General features: G+C 40.8%; 1 protein-coding gene across 3 annotated transcripts in view; it reads right to left on the reverse strand.

The window, feature by feature from the left end:
• The window catches only part of mecr (mitochondrial trans-2-enoyl-CoA reductase), a 69932-nt gene that overhangs the window by 16477 nt on the left and 35778 nt on the right, over positions 1-17677 (reverse strand). For all 3 annotated transcript variants that reach the window (XM_072548060.1, XM_072548059.1, XM_072548061.1), the window contains exons 5-6: positions 14616-14718; positions 2429-2531 (exon numbers count right to left, since the gene is read on the reverse strand). In XM_072548060.1, coding sequence (XP_072404161.1) covers positions 2429-2531; positions 14616-14718 — 206 coding nt within the window. The remainder of the gene's footprint in view (positions 1-2428; positions 2532-14615; positions 14719-17677) is intronic.

The raw sequence follows: 17677 nt of genomic DNA on the forward strand, positions 1-17677 counted from the left end.
GAAAGTACTCAATCAAAATGTGCGCGAAATATTATGTAACCCAGAAAGTGGAGTTTGGGAAACATACAAGGATCCATTTACCCGAATAGTAGTGCATGAAGTTTAAACATATAAAATGTAGTTAAAGAGTTTAGGATTGAACATGATAATCATCATGAACATATTTTCAATGGAATGGAAAGGAAAATATCTCAACTATATCTTAATAAGAATGTTATAGTAACAGATTTAGCATTTTATCCCAACACAGTATGTTAGAACAGTAAACATTTTATTATCTGGCATTTATGGAACCAGATATTTGCCCGATAATAGCTTGGATAATCAATGAAAAAATACACACATATATAATAGAAACATAAGGCAAGGGGTTTACACATCACGGTTATACATTAATTACACTTACCTGATAATGAAACTTTGCCTTAAATAAAACTTTCTGCAGAGAACCTGCTCACTTGCACATTGTAATATTTGAGGAGAAATTGACTTAAATTGAATCAACTATTGATATTTTGTGCTTCCATTCAACTGAACATATTTACATTGAGGCAAATAAATTAAAAACCACAAGTGGACAGAATAATACAGGAAACTTAGCAGTATTTGAATAACTTTTGGCTGGTTTATCAAGAGTGCCAGTTAAAATAAAGCTTGATGTATATGAACTCTCAGCAGGGAGCAAGGCAAGGCATTACATGTGAAAATTTTGAAATGTGTCAATAAAAATGGTGCCTTGCAGCTTTAATTTAAGTCATTTTTGGTAGCTCACATTTTAATGGAAAAAAGATTTTAGTTAGCATGGGAATGAACAAAACATTAAAAGGGTCATTTTCCAATACGCTGAAACTGATCATTCTCAAATTATGGAAGGACTGACTTGCAAACTTTTCAAAGGATGACAGAATTCCAGGATTCTCTCCCTTTAAAAGGGTGTGGTTGCTGTATCAATTGAAGTTTTCAAGACTGAGATTGATTTTGCTTTTAAATTGGATTTAAGTCTACCCAGATCTAATTGTATGCAGATCTTGAAGCACAATGTTTCAATACAATTTTTTCTTGAGTAATAAACTAAATCAAGCCTGCTATATATCTGCTTGAAATTTCAAAAGGTTGTAGAACTGGACAAAGTTAGAGATAAGGAGGCTGATATGAAGGTGTGGAGCCTATCACACTTGGGTTGCAGCAAGTAACTGAAGTTCTGTTTATCAAACAACATTCAATGGGATGCAAAGGGGGTTCATGACGTTGTCAGGATAGTAATAATTAATGCACACTTTTGTATGCTTTAGAGCTTACCATTCTTTTTGTATCTGTTCTCTGTCTAGTATGGGTGAAAGTGCATGCATTTCAGATATTTAACTAATGACTAATGTATGAGGAGGAAATGACATGGAAAGCAGACTCTCATTCAGACAAGTGAAGAGATATTCTACATGTGGGAATTTCATGAGGTCGTTATCTGTGAAGAGAGACAGAAACCTTTACAAGTCAGAAGACTGGAATGGCAGCCGGGCTTTTAAAACAGTGTCCTGTGAAATATTAGATATACTCAGAAATCAGAAATGTTGGACTAAATTCAAGTAAAACCAGGAAAAGGATGGCGCATTCTTTATTCTGTATAGGTAAGTTGTGCTGATTGAATTAAATGATGATGGTTGTCTAATTAGGCCCCACTTCATCATATTTTTGTTCGATTGATGTTTGAATAGATTGTAGAAGTACATGAATAATAAGCATCTTGTTCAGCATGTTACAAAGCGTATTGGTGCCATACCCCCACTTCCAATCACCCAGTGGTAGAATGAATGATTGAATATGATCAATTTTCACTGAAGTTCTGAATGTTTACAGAAACTTGTGAATGAGTGAACTGCAGAAGACAATTTCAGAGAACTAAAATCCTTGACTGTGCTAACTATAACTGAAGTCTTATTAATCTAGATCAAAGGAAAAGAGCATTTTCTTTTATTTTAGCTAAACAGAAACATTTTAGACAAGCAATGATTTCTTACTAACTTGAGTAAAGCTCAAAACCAGTATGGGTTTTTACAATACCAGTACACGTTAATCACTCCTTTCCATGTTCGCATTTCAGTTTCTCAGTGCACGTTTTCATACCAGCTTTTCTTGCACTTGTTTACTGACTAGTTGGTTCTAACCTTGTCAAGTCCTCCCTGGTGAGCTCAAATTTGTTGTAACCATCAGTTCAAAAAAGGAAAATGTGTACAGCATGTATGCCCACGTATGCCTACCTAAACCCTACAATTTAGAACATCGAAACAAAAACCATGAGCTGCAGAAATTTCAGAAAAAACAATTACTCGTGCAAAAATCACAGCCTTGTTCTTCTGTGACATATCTAAGCATACAACTGTTGATTGGAGAATAAAATTGTAATAGAAACTAAAACTTCTCAAAAAGCTACCTTGAATAATTCTTCCATGTCTGGTTTCCTGAGTGCCTCCTCGGTAATTACATAGTGAGCTCCCATTGATTTCATTCTGTCTGTCAACTGCTGCAAGTCTGGTCTGGAAAGAAAAATCAAGAAATGGAAAGAGACTGAGAATTCATGTTAGCGTAACTTCCACTTGAAGCATTTCAAATTAAATTTCCAATCTTGCTTCTGCACAATGTTACAGAACTAAATAATATTCTCTGAGACAGAGCACTGAAAACCGATTGAGAGGATTGTACATGTATCAACATAACAATGCAATTATTGGTAGCATTTAAAATGTTCAAAACCCTGCTTACAAAGAGTGTACATGGAGAACTTCTCTAATTGTAGTTACTTGAAATAGAGTCATGCAGTACCTCGTGACTTTATAAACCTTGATAAAGTCACCCTTCAGCCTCCTATGCTCCAGGGAAAAATGTCTCAGCCGATCAATTATGACTTATTATAACTCAAACCCTCCTGTCTTACTAACATCTTTTAAGTCTTTTTTTTTAAAAACAGTTTCTAGTTTAACAACATTCTTCCTCTAGTAGGGCAACCAGAATTGTATGCAGTATTCTAAATGTGGGATTGTCAATTTCTTAACAGCTGTAACATGATGCCCCAACCCCTGTACTCAATGTTCTGACTGATGAAGGCAAGTGTGCCTAATGGTTTCTTCACATACCTATCTGCCTCTAATTCTATTTTCAAGGAACTATGTACCTGAACCCCTAGGTCTCTGTTCAACAACACTCCTCAGGGTTCAACCCAGCCCAAACCATCACTGAAGCCAACCTTCCATCCACAGACGTTGCTGTGGAACGGCTGCCATCAAAGACCCATTACAACCCAGTAATGCTCTCCTCTGTCAGGCAGATGTACAGAAACTTAAATGCATGCGCTAACAGGTTCAAGAACATTTTCTTCCATGCCATTATTAGACTGATAAATGGGCTCTCCAACTTCAAATAATGTTGATCTTGTTAATCTTAATCTTGCTTCACACACGTCCAGTGCGATGTTACCTGTTTGCCTCACTCTCCCAAGTTTTTCTTCATCCTATGATCTGTATGTCCTGCTTACTATGATCTGCCTGTACTGCTCTCAAACAGAACTTTTCATTGTACTAGGTACATGTGATAACAAGTCCAATTAAATTAACTCTGAAAGCCCTATCCTGGTTTGTCACATCAACACCTCACATTTATCTTAATTAGGCTCCATCTGCCACTTCATCAAGATCCTGTTGTACTCTTAGATAACTTTCTTCACTGTTCACTAAATCACCAATTTCAGTGTCATATGCAAACTTACTAACTTGGCCTCCTATATTCTCATCCAAATTGTTTATATGAATGGCAAAACAACAGTGGACCCAGCACCAATCCTTGCAGTACACCAATGGTCTCAGGTCTCCAGCCTGAATAACAATGGTCTACCAGCATCCTATCTCCAAGCCATTTTTTATATTCAATTGGCTAGTTCTCAAAGTCCATGAAACAACCAGTATCATGAAGTGCCGATTTGCCAATGCCGTGGATATCAGTTTTAAGCACAACTATGGCTCAGAAATTATTATTGTGCTTGTTCTTGGAACAATACAGAGCAACATTTAAAAAAAATCTACAAATGCTGTCATGCTTTTCGAGCAAAGTCTATAAAAAATTACAATGGAACTTTAGTAAAACTTCCAAGGACAAATTAGAACTGTTGCTATGTTCACTGACTGAAATGCATAATGCCCTGAATGGCAATACTTCCTTCCTCCTTTCCAATGCCACCTGATATTTTGCTCAGGATGCCGCTCCTTTTGCGCAAGTCTCGACAACTAGGCATACAACAAAGAACATTACATCACAGGACAGGCCCTTCGGCCCTCCAAGCCTGCGCCGATTAAAATAGATATTAAATATTTTAAGTTTTCTCAGAATGGTTGCAGTCAAATGCAACATTTAAAAATTTATCTATTATAGGAGCTACAAATAATCATTGCATAGCTCATCTCACAAACCTAATTCAAGTTTTCAATCGCATAAAGTATTTTAAACTAAATGAATAGTCAGTCTCAGTCATCTGTCTCATTGATCAGTCCGACATTGCAGGGAATTGCAATTTGTCCCATTGTAACAAATTACTGACATATCATTGCCTTCAGCTGCTGTAGCATAATATGTATGTTGCTAATGTTGAAAGTGCTGTGTTAATTGAGTGTATACATTTGCATGCTTTAATTGTGGTCAAAAGCAACCGATGCTAATTTTTCTAAAGGAGTCCATATATAAAAAGCTGTAGAAGATTTTATAGTGCAACTGCTGAACTCTTATTTGTGGGCCCGAGGTCTGGGTTCATGTTCAAGGGGGTTACTTCCACTGCAGGTGTGTCATTACATGCCTGAACATAGAGATTAAAAAGATATCTAAGAACCATCCAAGGGTCTCTGCCTCTGGCAAAAAGGTCTCTACCTCTTAGAATGAAATGAAAAAGTTGTGTGTGTGTGTGTGTGGCCGTGGATTTTGGGGTGGGGTTGGGGGGTTGGTACTCGTGGGAAAGCGCAGCTGCTATTTCTTTCTTTGTTAAATGCGTGACAATTTATTTCAAGCTTACCGATGTTAGATTTGTCTGCACTATGACCAAAGAAATACAAAAATGTAGCCAAAAATGATTCATTATATGAACACCTCATAACAGAGTCATAGATCCATACAGCACAGAAACAGACCCTTTGGTCCAACTCATCCATGCTGACCAGATATCTAGCCCCATTTGCCAGCATTTGGCCCCCCAGGTCTCTTTTAAGTTTTTTCCCTCTCACCTTTAACCTATGCCCTCTAGTTCTGGACTCCCCTATCCCAAGGAAAAGCCCTTGTCCATTTATTCTATCCATGACCCTTATGATTTTGTAAAGCTCTGTAAGGTCACTCTTCAGCCTCCAATGCTGCAGGGAAAACAGACCCAACCTTTTCAGCCTCTCCTACAGTTCAAACCCTCCAAATCATGGCAACATTTTTGGAAATCTTTTCTGAACCCTTTCAAGTTTCACATCATCCTTCCTATAGGAGGGAGACCAGAACTGCGCACAGTATTCCAAAAGTGGCCTTGCCAATGTCCGGTACAGCTACAACATAATAACCATGCCTCCAAGGTTCATATCCAAACCATTACATAAATGACAAAAAGCAATGGATCCAGTACCGATCCTTATGGCACACCACTGGTTACAGGTCTCCAGTCTGAAAAGCAACCCTCCACCATCACCCTGTCCCCTACCTTTTAGCCAGTTCAGGAACCAAATGGCTAGCTCTTCCTGCATTCCACATGATCTAAGCCTGCTAACTAGTCAACAACACAGAACCGTGTGGAAGGCCTTCCTAAGGTCCATATAGAGCATGTCCACCACTCTGTCCTCATCATTGTTACTTCTTCAATAAACGCAATCAAGTTAGCGAGACACTATTTCCCATGCACAAAGCCATATTGACTATCCCTGTAATACATTTAAATCCTGTCCCTCAGCATTCCCTCTAACAACTTGCCCAGGACGGATGTCAGGGTCATCAGACGATAGTCCCCTGGCTTTTCCTTACCACCTTTCTTAAATAGTGGCACCACATTAGCCAATCTCCCATCTTCTAGTACCTCACCTGTGGCTACCAAAGATGTAGATATTTTAGCAAGTGGCTCAGCAATCCCTTCCCTAGTTTCCCAGTGTTAGAGGGTACAGCAGATCAGGTTCTGGGGGCGTATCCACCTTTACGCGTTTTAAGACGTCCAGCACCACCACCTGTGTAATATGGACATTTCTCCAGATGTCACTATTTATTTCCCCACGTTCTCTATCTTCCAAATTCTATTCCACAGTAACCACTGATACATAATACTCGTTTAGTATCTCCTCCACCTCTTGCGGTTCCACACAAGTAGCACTGCTGATCTTTAAGGAGCTCTGTTCTCTCCCTGGTTACCCTTTTGCCCTTAATGTATTTGTAGAAACCCTTTGGATTCTCCTCAACCGTATTTGCTCCAACTAATTTCACGCACACATTCAACATCCATCCTTCGACTTAAATGTAGTGCCCCATAGATATCTAACAACCTAATTTTCTTAAAGGCTAATAATTCCCTTATGTAGGACGCCAACAAACATATTATGAAAATCTGCCTATGTAGCACATTCCACATTCCCTTTATTCAGATATTTTATGATTTTCTCAAAAACTCATGTTAATCAAGCTGATCATGCTCGATTAGGCCAGAGCTTTCCGGTCATGATTCTGGAGGTTGGTACAATTACAACATTTAAAAGGCACCTGGACAGGTATGGAAAATAGGAAGGGATTAAAGAAATACCAGCCAAATGCTGGCAAATGGGACTAAATTATTTCAGGATATCCAGTTGGCATGGATGAGTAGCACTGAAGGGTCTGTTTCTGTGCTGTACATTTCTATGACTCAATGATTGTAACGAGGTCAGCCAGCTGAATCTCTCAGAATAGGAGTTCCCTGATTGGACCAGATTAACTCCCTCAATTAGGGAGCCCTGACTAGCATATAAGATCCATCCACACGTATATATTTAATATGACATATTTTGTACAATACAGGGTGACCCCCCATATCCACAGGTCCAGTTTCCACGGTTTCACTTACTCACAGTTTCCTGTGACCCAAACATTTAAAAGGGAATTTTCGGAACCAGGGACCAGGAGGGTCCCAGGTAGGCACATTTCCCACTTAAATGAATTTGTTTGCTCCTATCTGCAGTTTCAGGCTTCCGGAGTCGGTCTGGAATGTATCCCTATGGGTATTCGGGGGGGGGGGGGAAGGAAGCATCTACTGTATATAATTTGTATGATATATAAAAATACACAGAGATACTGACACTCTGGTACCTGTCTATGAGTGAGGCATGCTAATGCAAGGACTGTTCATGTGTAAATAAAGGGTGACTTGGTGACGGGATCCAACCTCTGAGGAGTTATTTCAGTGGCGATAAGGGGAAAGCACAATCGTGGAGAAACTCACTCATAACAGCAATGTTTGAGTAGTGGTAGGCATTTCTTACATCTCTTAATTTAGAAATCTTGATTTATTTGAACTTGCCATTGAGGACTGGGCTCAATATGTGGAAAGAAAGTTATTTTTTTCTGAACAACATTGTGGCAAACAAGGAATGACAAGTAATTATCCTAACAGCCTGAGGAACTGTAGCTTTTTCTACTATTATGAGCCTAACTTTCCCCGAAGCACTAGACACTAAAACCTTTCAAGAATTGACATAGTTAAGGAATGTTACAAACCAAGCTTCCTCGATCAACTTTATTCGCTAATTCGAGAACTAGACAAATCCATACCAGGGTTCTTGTCTAGGTAAAGACGTCTAGCAGAAGCCTGTGACTTTGGTTTAATCCTTATTGAGATGCTTCGAGACCATCTGGTATGAGGGATTAATTATGTAACTAAGCAAGAACACGTGCTAGCTGAAGCCTTACTGGACTTCAAAACAGGCAGGACAACTGGCTTTATCATTGGAAAATGCAGCCAGTGGAGCACATGAGTTGCAGGATATTCTGATGGATGTGGATACTGTTGCCAATCCAAATGAATTTAGGGAACACCACTTGGGTACAGGCAATTGCATAGCCTCACTCAGGACTTATCCTGATCAGAGGGACTCTAGGATGGTCCATAGCAAAACCCCAAAACAAAGCCAAAATTCAACCAGATTGTTAAAATTTCCTTCAGGATCCTGACTGGCAAACCATCGTTGTTATTGCTCGTATGCGAACCTGAGGCAGCAAGACGTAAACTGAGTAAGGTAACTCATAGGCCGGTTATCCAGGAAAGCTCAGTGATCAGCAAACCAGTTTTTAATTAAATTCTCTCTGGACTCTAACCCTAAGTTTTATGAAGGGCCTTGGCTAGGGATTAAAGGGTATAACTTCGATTCTGGTCTCTTACGAAAAGCAGCTGGTTCAGTTTCCAGTGACTGTAGTAGAAGGCTCGGTTCCAAGTTTGATGGGATGAAATTAGATGTGAGAAATTTACCTACATTGGCTCAACATTTTTCAATTAGAAAATGGCTGCTGAGTGAATTCCTAATTAAGTACCTTGAAGTCTTTCAGGAAGGTCTAGGGACAATCAGAGGAGCCAAGGCCAGTTTGCATGTTGACCAGGAAGCAATTCCACAATTCTGCATGGTGCGCCTAATGCCATTTGCCTTAGATGCAAAGGTAGAGGCTGGAAAGTGAAGGAATCATCAAACCAGTCCAGTTCATGGAAGGGGCAGCACCAATCATATAGATTTTGAAGCTCAATAGGTCGGTTTGCCTCTGTAGGATTTTAAACAAATTTCTCACTGCTGGCAGAGGTGCTGTCTTTCACTAAGCCATTCATGAGATATGCTTACTTGCATTTGCAATATAATATATCAATATAGGAGACTGCCGTTTGGGGTATTCAGAGTGTGCAATTTTTCAGCAATGAAAAGCTTTAAGATCTGCCTGAGATCACCATTTATCTAGGCGATGTCTGAACAACATGGAAAACTAGTAAGAAACACTTAAAACTACTTTCAAATTCTTTTAAGGCATTTCTCCAAGGCAGACGTATGTCTAAGAAGGGAAAAATGTTTGTCCCAGGCATGCCTACCTCCCCAACTTGGGCTACAGAGTTGACAAGACCAGGTTACAGCTTCTGGAAGATAAAGTATGATCAAAGGTGCCCTGGCAAATTATTGTGGAAATTTCAGACATAACCTGGCCTCCATTCTGGCACCTTTGCGTCAGCTCCTAAAAAGGGTCAGCCTTAGAATTAGTTGCATAGATAAGCCTTAGCTTTCAATGAATTAAAGCAACAGATATGATCCTTGAAGGTATTGGCACACTATGATCCCAAGAAAGATCTGATATGGACATGAGATGCTTCCCCATACAGGCTGGGCTTTGGGCTAATGCAAAGCTTAAATAAGGATTAGTGGTCATATTTGGGTCAAATATTTGGATGGAAATTTGTGATAATAAAGAACCATAAATCCTGACTTGGTCTCTTAAAGTGGGCAAGGCAGTGTCACTCATAGCTTTGGGCCACATTCAGCTGTGGGCTCTAATACTAAATACCGAGTGTCAAAAGTTAGAACACTGTTCTGGATGTGGCGTAGTGAACGCAAATGCATTGAGCCGCCTCTCATCAGTAGATACACTGTCGGTGGTGCTCCTAATGGAAGAGTACTTAATGAGATTAAATTTTCTGGATAGGCTCCCAGTCGCAGCTGACATTATCAGATTTTAGACACAAAGATTCAGTTCTTTCGAAACTGAAACAGCTGGTGTTAAATTGTGGAAACCAAAAGGCTGTCAAAATTAGAAGTGAAACTTTTTTTGTACCCAGAGATACTAGCTCATGTTAGGGAATGGCAATATGTTACAGGGAACAAGAGAGATTGTCCCGAGCAAAGGTCACTGGCAAATACTGACTGAACTCCACCGGGCCCATCCACGGGGCTCTAAAATGAAGATGTTGGTGAGAAGTTATGTCTGTTGGCCAGACTTGTACGCAAATATAGCCACATTGATGAAACAGTGTCCAGAGTATCTACAAAAACAAAAATTATGGCCACCAGCTCCTGAATATCAGTGGGAATGGCCATGTATACCTTTGACTCGGTTGCCCTTCGACTATGTTGGCCTTTTCATTGATTCAATGTTCTTCATCATTTGGACGCCCACTCAAAAGTGGTTAGATGTGCAGAGGTCCATTAGTCAAATGGGGACAATAATAGAAAAAAACTGTGTGCATCTTTTTCAATGTGCAGAGTCCCGTAAATGTTAGTTACAGATCATTTGCCAGCAGGGAGTCTCATTTCTTCAAGTCAAATTGGAGGCCTACAGCCTCATTCGATACCAAGCTGTCACAGTTACACTGTTACAAAATAACCCCACATGCAAATACAGGAATAGTACCAGAATTGCTAATGAGTAAAAGACTCCATACCAGAATAAGTCTGGTGCTTTCAGACTTACAGTGTGGAAACAGGCCCTTCGGCCCAACAAGCCCACACTGATCCTCCGAAGAGCAACACACCCAGACCTATTCCCCTACATTTACCCCTTCACCTAACACTACGGGCAATTTAGCATGGCCAAATCACCTAACCTGCACATTTTTGGACTGTGGGAGGAAACCGGAATACCCGGAGGAAACCCACGCAGACACAGGGAGAACGTGCAACCTCCATACAGACAGTTGCCTGAGGCGGGTATTGAACCTGGGTCTTTGGCGCTGTGAGGCAGCAGTGCTAACCACTGTGCCACCCACTAAAATCTCGATCATGTTTTTCGGATTAGATTCCCGAAAGTGTGGAAACAGGCCCTTCAGCCCATCACGTCCACACCGACCCTCCGAAGAGCAACCCGCCTATTCCCCTATATTTACCTCTAACCAATGCATCTAACACGACAGGCAATTTTAGCATAGCCAATTCACCTAACCTGTACATCTTTGGACTGTGGAAGGAAACCGGAGCACTGGAGGAAACTCATGCACACACGGGGAGTACACGCAAACTCCACACAGACAGATGCCAGAGGCTGGAATTGAACCTGGGATCGAACCTGGGATCCTGGTGCTGTGAGGCAACAGTGCTAACCACTGAGCCACCGTGCCTTTTTAAGGTTAATGTAGGGAACAAAGTTTGGTGTACAAATCACAGAAAAAGCCCTACATGGAAGAAAGGCATGGTCATTGCGAGGTTAGGGTTAGTGATGTATAAAGTTTGGGTAGGTGCAACAGTTCTGAACAAGCATGTGAACTGCATGAAAACCACAAGTTCACAAGCATTGGAGTAAAGTGTATCCTGCCCCTTGGACCTTTCAGAAATGCTGCAGGAACCTGTGACTCAATCGCTCTGTCAAACGTTGTCAAGTCTTCTGAATCAGAGAGGGATACGATGGAAGTAGCTGCCTTGATGCTGTTGTTGCCAGAAGAGGAAAGTGAAATTCTACCAAGGTGCGCCTGGCACAACAGGCAAGCTCTCATGTATTACGTGCCATCCAAGTCGGAAGAACTTGATCGAGTGCTAATACACTCCAGGAAGCTCTCCAAGAAAATGAATCAGTGGACTTACAGCAGGACGAATGTAATGATTGTGACAAAATATAGAATGAGTTCTCTGAATGGGCCAGCTTAATGGCCCCAGTCAGGGAGCCCTGACTGACATATAAAAAGGCTTAGTATCAGAGAAACTGACACCGCGGTATCTGAATCTGAATAAGACAGTACTAAAGTCAAGGATAGCTTGTGTGTAAATAAAGGGTGACTTGGCGACAGGATATCAGCCTCTGTGGAGCTTACCAATGTCCCAGTGTTGATAATTTCATTCTGCATTATGTACTCTAGAAGAGCACCTGCAATTGAGATAGTTTTATCTAGCCTCAAAGTTGTCGACTCAGCACCTTCTGAATTTGAATTTATTGAATTGTCATGTACACCAAGGCACAGTGAAAGGCTGTGTCTTGCGAGCAATACAGGCAGGTCACATAGTTAATTAGCATAGATAAGTAAATAATATGTAAACAGTGGTAAAAACCAAAACACAGGTGAATGCTAAGAGTTTGAGAGTCCATTCAGTATTCCAACAACAGTAGGGCAGAAACTGTTTCGAAACTGGCTGATGCATGTGTTCAGGCTTCTGTACGTTCTCCCCTAGAGAAGCATTGCCAGGGTGGGATGGATCTTTGACAATGCTGAAGGCCTTTCCTTGACAGCGGACCTGGTTGATGGGTTTTATACATGGCACTTTAGCCTTTGAGATTGCTCGGGCCAAGTTCACCACTCTGATCTTGAATGGTACAGTTGCCAGATCAGGTAGTGATACATTCAGACAGAATGCTCTCAATGGCACACCTATAAAAGTTGGCAAGGGCATTTGCCGTCACGCCAAATTTTCTCAGCTGCCTGAGGAAGAAGAGACGTTGTTGGGCCTTTATAACCAGTGCATCCATATGAGTCCAAGAAAGTTTGTTGTGGATGACTACTTCCAGGAGCTTGACATTCTCCACTTGCTCCACCTCTGTGATGTTAATGTGTAGGGGGCATGAGTAATATCCTGCCAAAAGTCTTTGCCAGCATTGAGAGCTAGGTTGTTCTCAGTGCACTATTTTTCCAGGTCTTCCACCTCCGGTCGGTAGTCTGTTTCATCACCATCTGAGATTTGACCGACTATGGCGGTGTCATCAGCGAACTTGTAAATGGCATTAGTCTGGTATTTGGTGTGCAGTCATGGGTATACAGTCATAGTAGGGGGCTGAGTACACACTCCTGGTGGGCTCTAGTGTTGAGTGTTAGTGAGGATGAAATATTGTGGCCTGTGCATCAGGAAACGGAGGATCCAGTTGCACAGAATGGGGCTTAGTCTGAGATCACTAAGTTTAGTAATCAATCTCGAGGGGAGAACAGTGTAGAAGGCTGAACTGTAGTCAATGAAGAGGATTCTTACATAGCTGTTCTTGGTGTCAAAATGCTCTAGGGAGGAGTGAAGGGCAAATGATACGGCATCTGGCGTGGATCTGTTGGTCTGATAGGCAAATTGGAGTGGGTCAAGAGTAGTGGGGAGGCTGGGGTTGATTAATGCCATGACCAGCCTTTGAAAGCACTTCATGACCACCAAAGTTTGGGCCACCAGGCGGTAGTCATTCAAGTGGGGAACCTTTTGACACAATTGCAAAGAGTTGTAGAAAACTATGATTAGATTGTTATATCTTCATCAGAATACAGATGGCATGTTTTCTGAGCTCAGTCAACTTTTCTTTTTTGTAGTTGTATTAGCTAATTTAATAGTATCTGATTGAACCAACATTACCACACCCTCAAGTACTTCTTTTATCTTACATTTAGCCTCTTCCATAAAACTGTAGGCAAATCATTGTTTTGGCTCATTGCAGTTCAGAGAAAGAGAGTGACAAGTTAGACTCTCAGGATAACTGAATACATTTGTGTACATAAGAAAGACATCTGAGATAGTCACAGTGATTAGAATTATGAAAAGGTACAGTAGGAAACAAATGTAAATCATAAACTGAAAGGGTTGATTTTCAAAACATTCTGAACTCAAAGACAATGACAACTTTTGGGTGCAGTTTTTTTTCATTATCCTAAAAAGAACACAATGGTGCACTATTCCATTAGGTAATTGTATCAATTTAGCTGACTAAATTCATACTAATCCATATGCAAACAGGAAAACTCAAACATTTCTGAAAACATCAATGCTCCTGCCAAGATAAAAATTAATAGAACTTGACATTGAGTTCATGAAGTGCATCTGACTGAAGCTGTAAATTAACACTCATAGGCACTTCTGCCAAAATCAGATGGGAAAATATTCCAGTGTCCATGAGGAGAAAATATCAATGAATTTTCAATGTTTAAAACAGCTTTTTTCACCTGTAGGCTTTTCCTTTGGAAACCAATATTAACAAAGCAGATAGAATGGTGAACTTCATAGCCAACCTTGGTTGGGACAGTGAGTAGTCTGAGTGGGATGCTCTTCGTTGGTCAGTGTGGACTCGATGAGCCAAATGGCCTGCTTTCACACTGTAGGATTCTATGATGGAAACATGTTGTGAAACTTGAAAGGCTTCAGAAAAGATTTACATGGATGTTGCCAGGATTGGAGAGATTTAATTATAGGGAGGGGCTAGATAGGTTGGGGCTGTTTTCCCTGGAACGTTGGAGGCTGAGGGGTGACCTTCTAGAGGTTTATAAAGTCATGAGGGACAGGGATAGGCTAAATAAACAAGGTCTTTTCCTTCGGGTGAGGGAGTCCAGAACTAGAGGGCATAGATTTAGGGTGAGAGGGGAAGGATTTAAAGGGACTTAAGGGGCAACTTTTTAAGGCAAAGGGTGGTGCATGTATAGAATGAGCTGCCAGAAGAAGTGGTGGAGGCTGGTACAATTACAACTTTTAAAAGGCACCTGGATGGGTATATGAACAGCAAGGGTCGAGAGGGATATGGGCCAAGTAATAGCAAAAGGGACTCGATGAATTTAGGATGCCTGGTTGGCATGGATGAGTTGGACCAAAGAGTCTGTTTCCGTGCTGTACATCTGTGATTCTGATGTCTGAGTGGGGTGATTAAAATATCTAGACATGGAAATAATATTTATCCACACTCACCTGTCTCTGACAATATTAATGGTCGTCAATCCCATAGCTTTGGCTATCTGGATTGCTGCTTGGCCAACACCACTATTTGCAGCATTCTGTATCACAGAGTCACCTGTAAAATACCAGAGTGTGACAGATTTCTACAACTTTTCAAATGTACTTCAAACAAAACAGGCAGTCATCCTATCTGCTTAAGATATGCACCTTCAAATTTCTATTGTTAATGCACACAAATTGCAATAACAGCATGTCTTTAATGCCAGAATCAAATGCACTTTTCCTCTTATTGAGGGCCAGTTGAAATAATGATGTCACTGTCAAATTTGATGGTCAAAGATCAACATCAAATTTGAGCAAACTTAGTTCTGCTTTTTGTCAGTCTGATGTCATTGAACATAAAACAAAAGAACACCTGAGCAGTAATTTGTCATTGAGAATCTCCATATAATAAAAACAAGCAAAGGTATAATTTAAAACCCATCATCCAAAAGCATCCATGCTGACAGACTGCCTTGGAAGAGAAAGAATGTCGGACAGCAGAGTGCCCATTACCTTAATTACATTTTTCCTTGCCATGAAGTTATTTGCTCTGTTGGTTAGACATCTGTAGAATTAGATGGAAAAAAACACAAATGGGAGTGGGTGGGGGTGGGGTGTGGAACTACTACTGCTGATTTTGCAAAACATTGAAGTCAAAGGAACAGTGGTGCATATTAGATTTTAAAACATAAAAACTGAACTAAAAGAATCTTAAGCTGTTAAGTTATCAGGAGTACTAGCCAGTTTATCTACCATACAGATCAAGATGTTTGTCAATTTAAGAGGGTTCATTCCATTCAAGAATGCTATAACTGGCGTCAGTACACCTAGATTAGGGACTGAAGAAAGTCAGCTGGGGATGCCATTTATGTGGTGAGTGAGTGGGGGTGGGGGAAGAGAAGAGGGCAGTGTGATGGGACGGGGCCAGTGTGAGGGGCGCGAGTTAGGAGAAGTTAAATTTTGGATAAAACATTGGCAATGTGGATAAATGTGAAGTTGAGATGTCCAATGTATGTTCTTTACACAGTGTGGTGGGTGTGTGGAACATTTAAGCGACTCTTGGATAGGCACATGGATAATAGTAAAATGAAGGGTACTAGGTTAGTTTGATCTTAGATTAGAATAAAAGGCCAGCACAACAGAATAAAAAGCCAGTACAGTTCTGTGTTCCTCATTTTGGCAAGAAGAACGAAAGAATGGGGTATTATTTAATTAGAGAGAATTACAGAAAGCTGCAACACAAAGGGACTGAGGGGTACTTGAAAATGAAACTTAATGCTAGCGTGTAGGGGCAGCAGGTAATCAGGAAGGTTAATAGGTGTTGTCTGTTTAAGGGCATTGGAGTATAAGAGCAGTGACATCTTACTGTATCTGCACAAACTGCTGGTGAGATCACATCTGCTGGTGAGTACTGAGTGTAGTTTCGCTCTTATTAGTTGAGAAAAGAATTAAATCATTGGTAACAGTTCATAGAAGGTTCACCAGGATGATCCCCATCACAGAAGGATCATCTTATGAGGAAAGATTAAACAGACTCAAATCATTGTAATTTAGAAGAATGAGAGGTGACGTGATTGAAACATTCATGATTCTTTAGGGGCTTCACACAGTAAATGCTGAGAGGATGTTTCCCCTCATTGGAGAGTCTAGGACCAGAGTGCACAGTCTCAGAATAAAGGATTGCTAATTTAAGACTGACAAGTAGTGGATTTTTTTTCCTCAGTGAGTTGAGTGTCTTTGGTACTGCTTACTACAAAGAGCAGTGGGGTCACAGACCTTTAAATATTTAAGACTAAGATAGATAAGAGTCTTTATCAGTAGGGAAAATCAAGGGTCATAAGGAAAGAGCATGAAAGAGGATATGAAGAGTGCTGGATCAGCCATGATCCTGCTGAATAATGGAGTAGGCTTCATAAGACCAACAGTTTACTCTTGCTCCTATTTCTTATGGGCTTGTGGTCATCTTCTCCATTGATGCTAATTTCAGCTGCATTACAATTCCTCTGGAATTCTGTCTAAATAGCCATTATTTTTCATATGACTGAGTGTGCACGGGCTGTTCATCTCAGATTTTATCATGACCAAATGCAGATCTATCTTACCCCAATTTCAAAATTGTAGCAGGGATTATCAGATAGTGAAGAAGTACCAGATCTCTTGAGATGCACAGATCACCTTTGCTACTTCTCTTTGGACAAATATGAAATACAACACATCTTTGTTTATCGTTAGTAACCAGTATCCACTTCTGTCCTCAAAGGTTTAAATAGCTTAGTTACCATGGAAACAAAGATGTATTCTCCACAAAAACAATGTGAAGTTAAAAGTACACTGAATGGTAGACTGGTTAGTAAGATTAAATCACATGGGATCCGGGGAGAGATAGCCCATCAGATACAAAATTGGCTTGCTGGTAGAAGATGGTGATGGCAGAGAGTTGTTATTTGGACTGAGGCCTGTGACCAGTTGAGTGCTGCAATAATCGGTTCTGGATCCACTGTTGTTTGCCATTTACATTAACAATTTGGATGAGAATACAGGAATTATAGTTAGTAAGTTTGTAGATGACACCAAAATTGGTATTATAGTGGACTGTGAGGAAAGTTATCTAAGATCTTGGTCAGATGGTCCAAATGGACCAAATAGTAGCAGACTGAGTTTAACTTAGATAAATGCGAGATGTTGCATTTTGGCAAGGCAAACCAGGGCAGAATTCACACAATTCAGTCCTCAGCAGAGGCCTCACCTTCTTCCCCCTACGCTCCCGGATTAACGAATTTAACACGCGGCGAGACATCGAGCATTTCTTCCGCCACCTTCGCCTCCGCGCCTACTTCTTCAACCAGGACACCCGTCCAACCTCTGACGACCCCTTCTCCCGGCTCCAACACACCCCATCCACCTGGACACCCCGTGCTGGCCTCTTACCTGCCCTCGATCTCTTCATAGCCAACTGCCATTGCAACATTGACCGCCTCAACCTGTCCACCCCTCTCACCCACTCCAACCTCTCACCCTCTCAGCGTGCAGCC

This window comes from Chiloscyllium punctatum, chromosome 27 (assembly GCF_047496795.1).
Source record: "Chiloscyllium punctatum isolate Juve2018m chromosome 27, sChiPun1.3, whole genome shotgun sequence".
In the NCBI taxonomy this organism is placed as follows: Eukaryota; Metazoa; Chordata; class Chondrichthyes; order Orectolobiformes; family Hemiscylliidae; genus Chiloscyllium; species Chiloscyllium punctatum.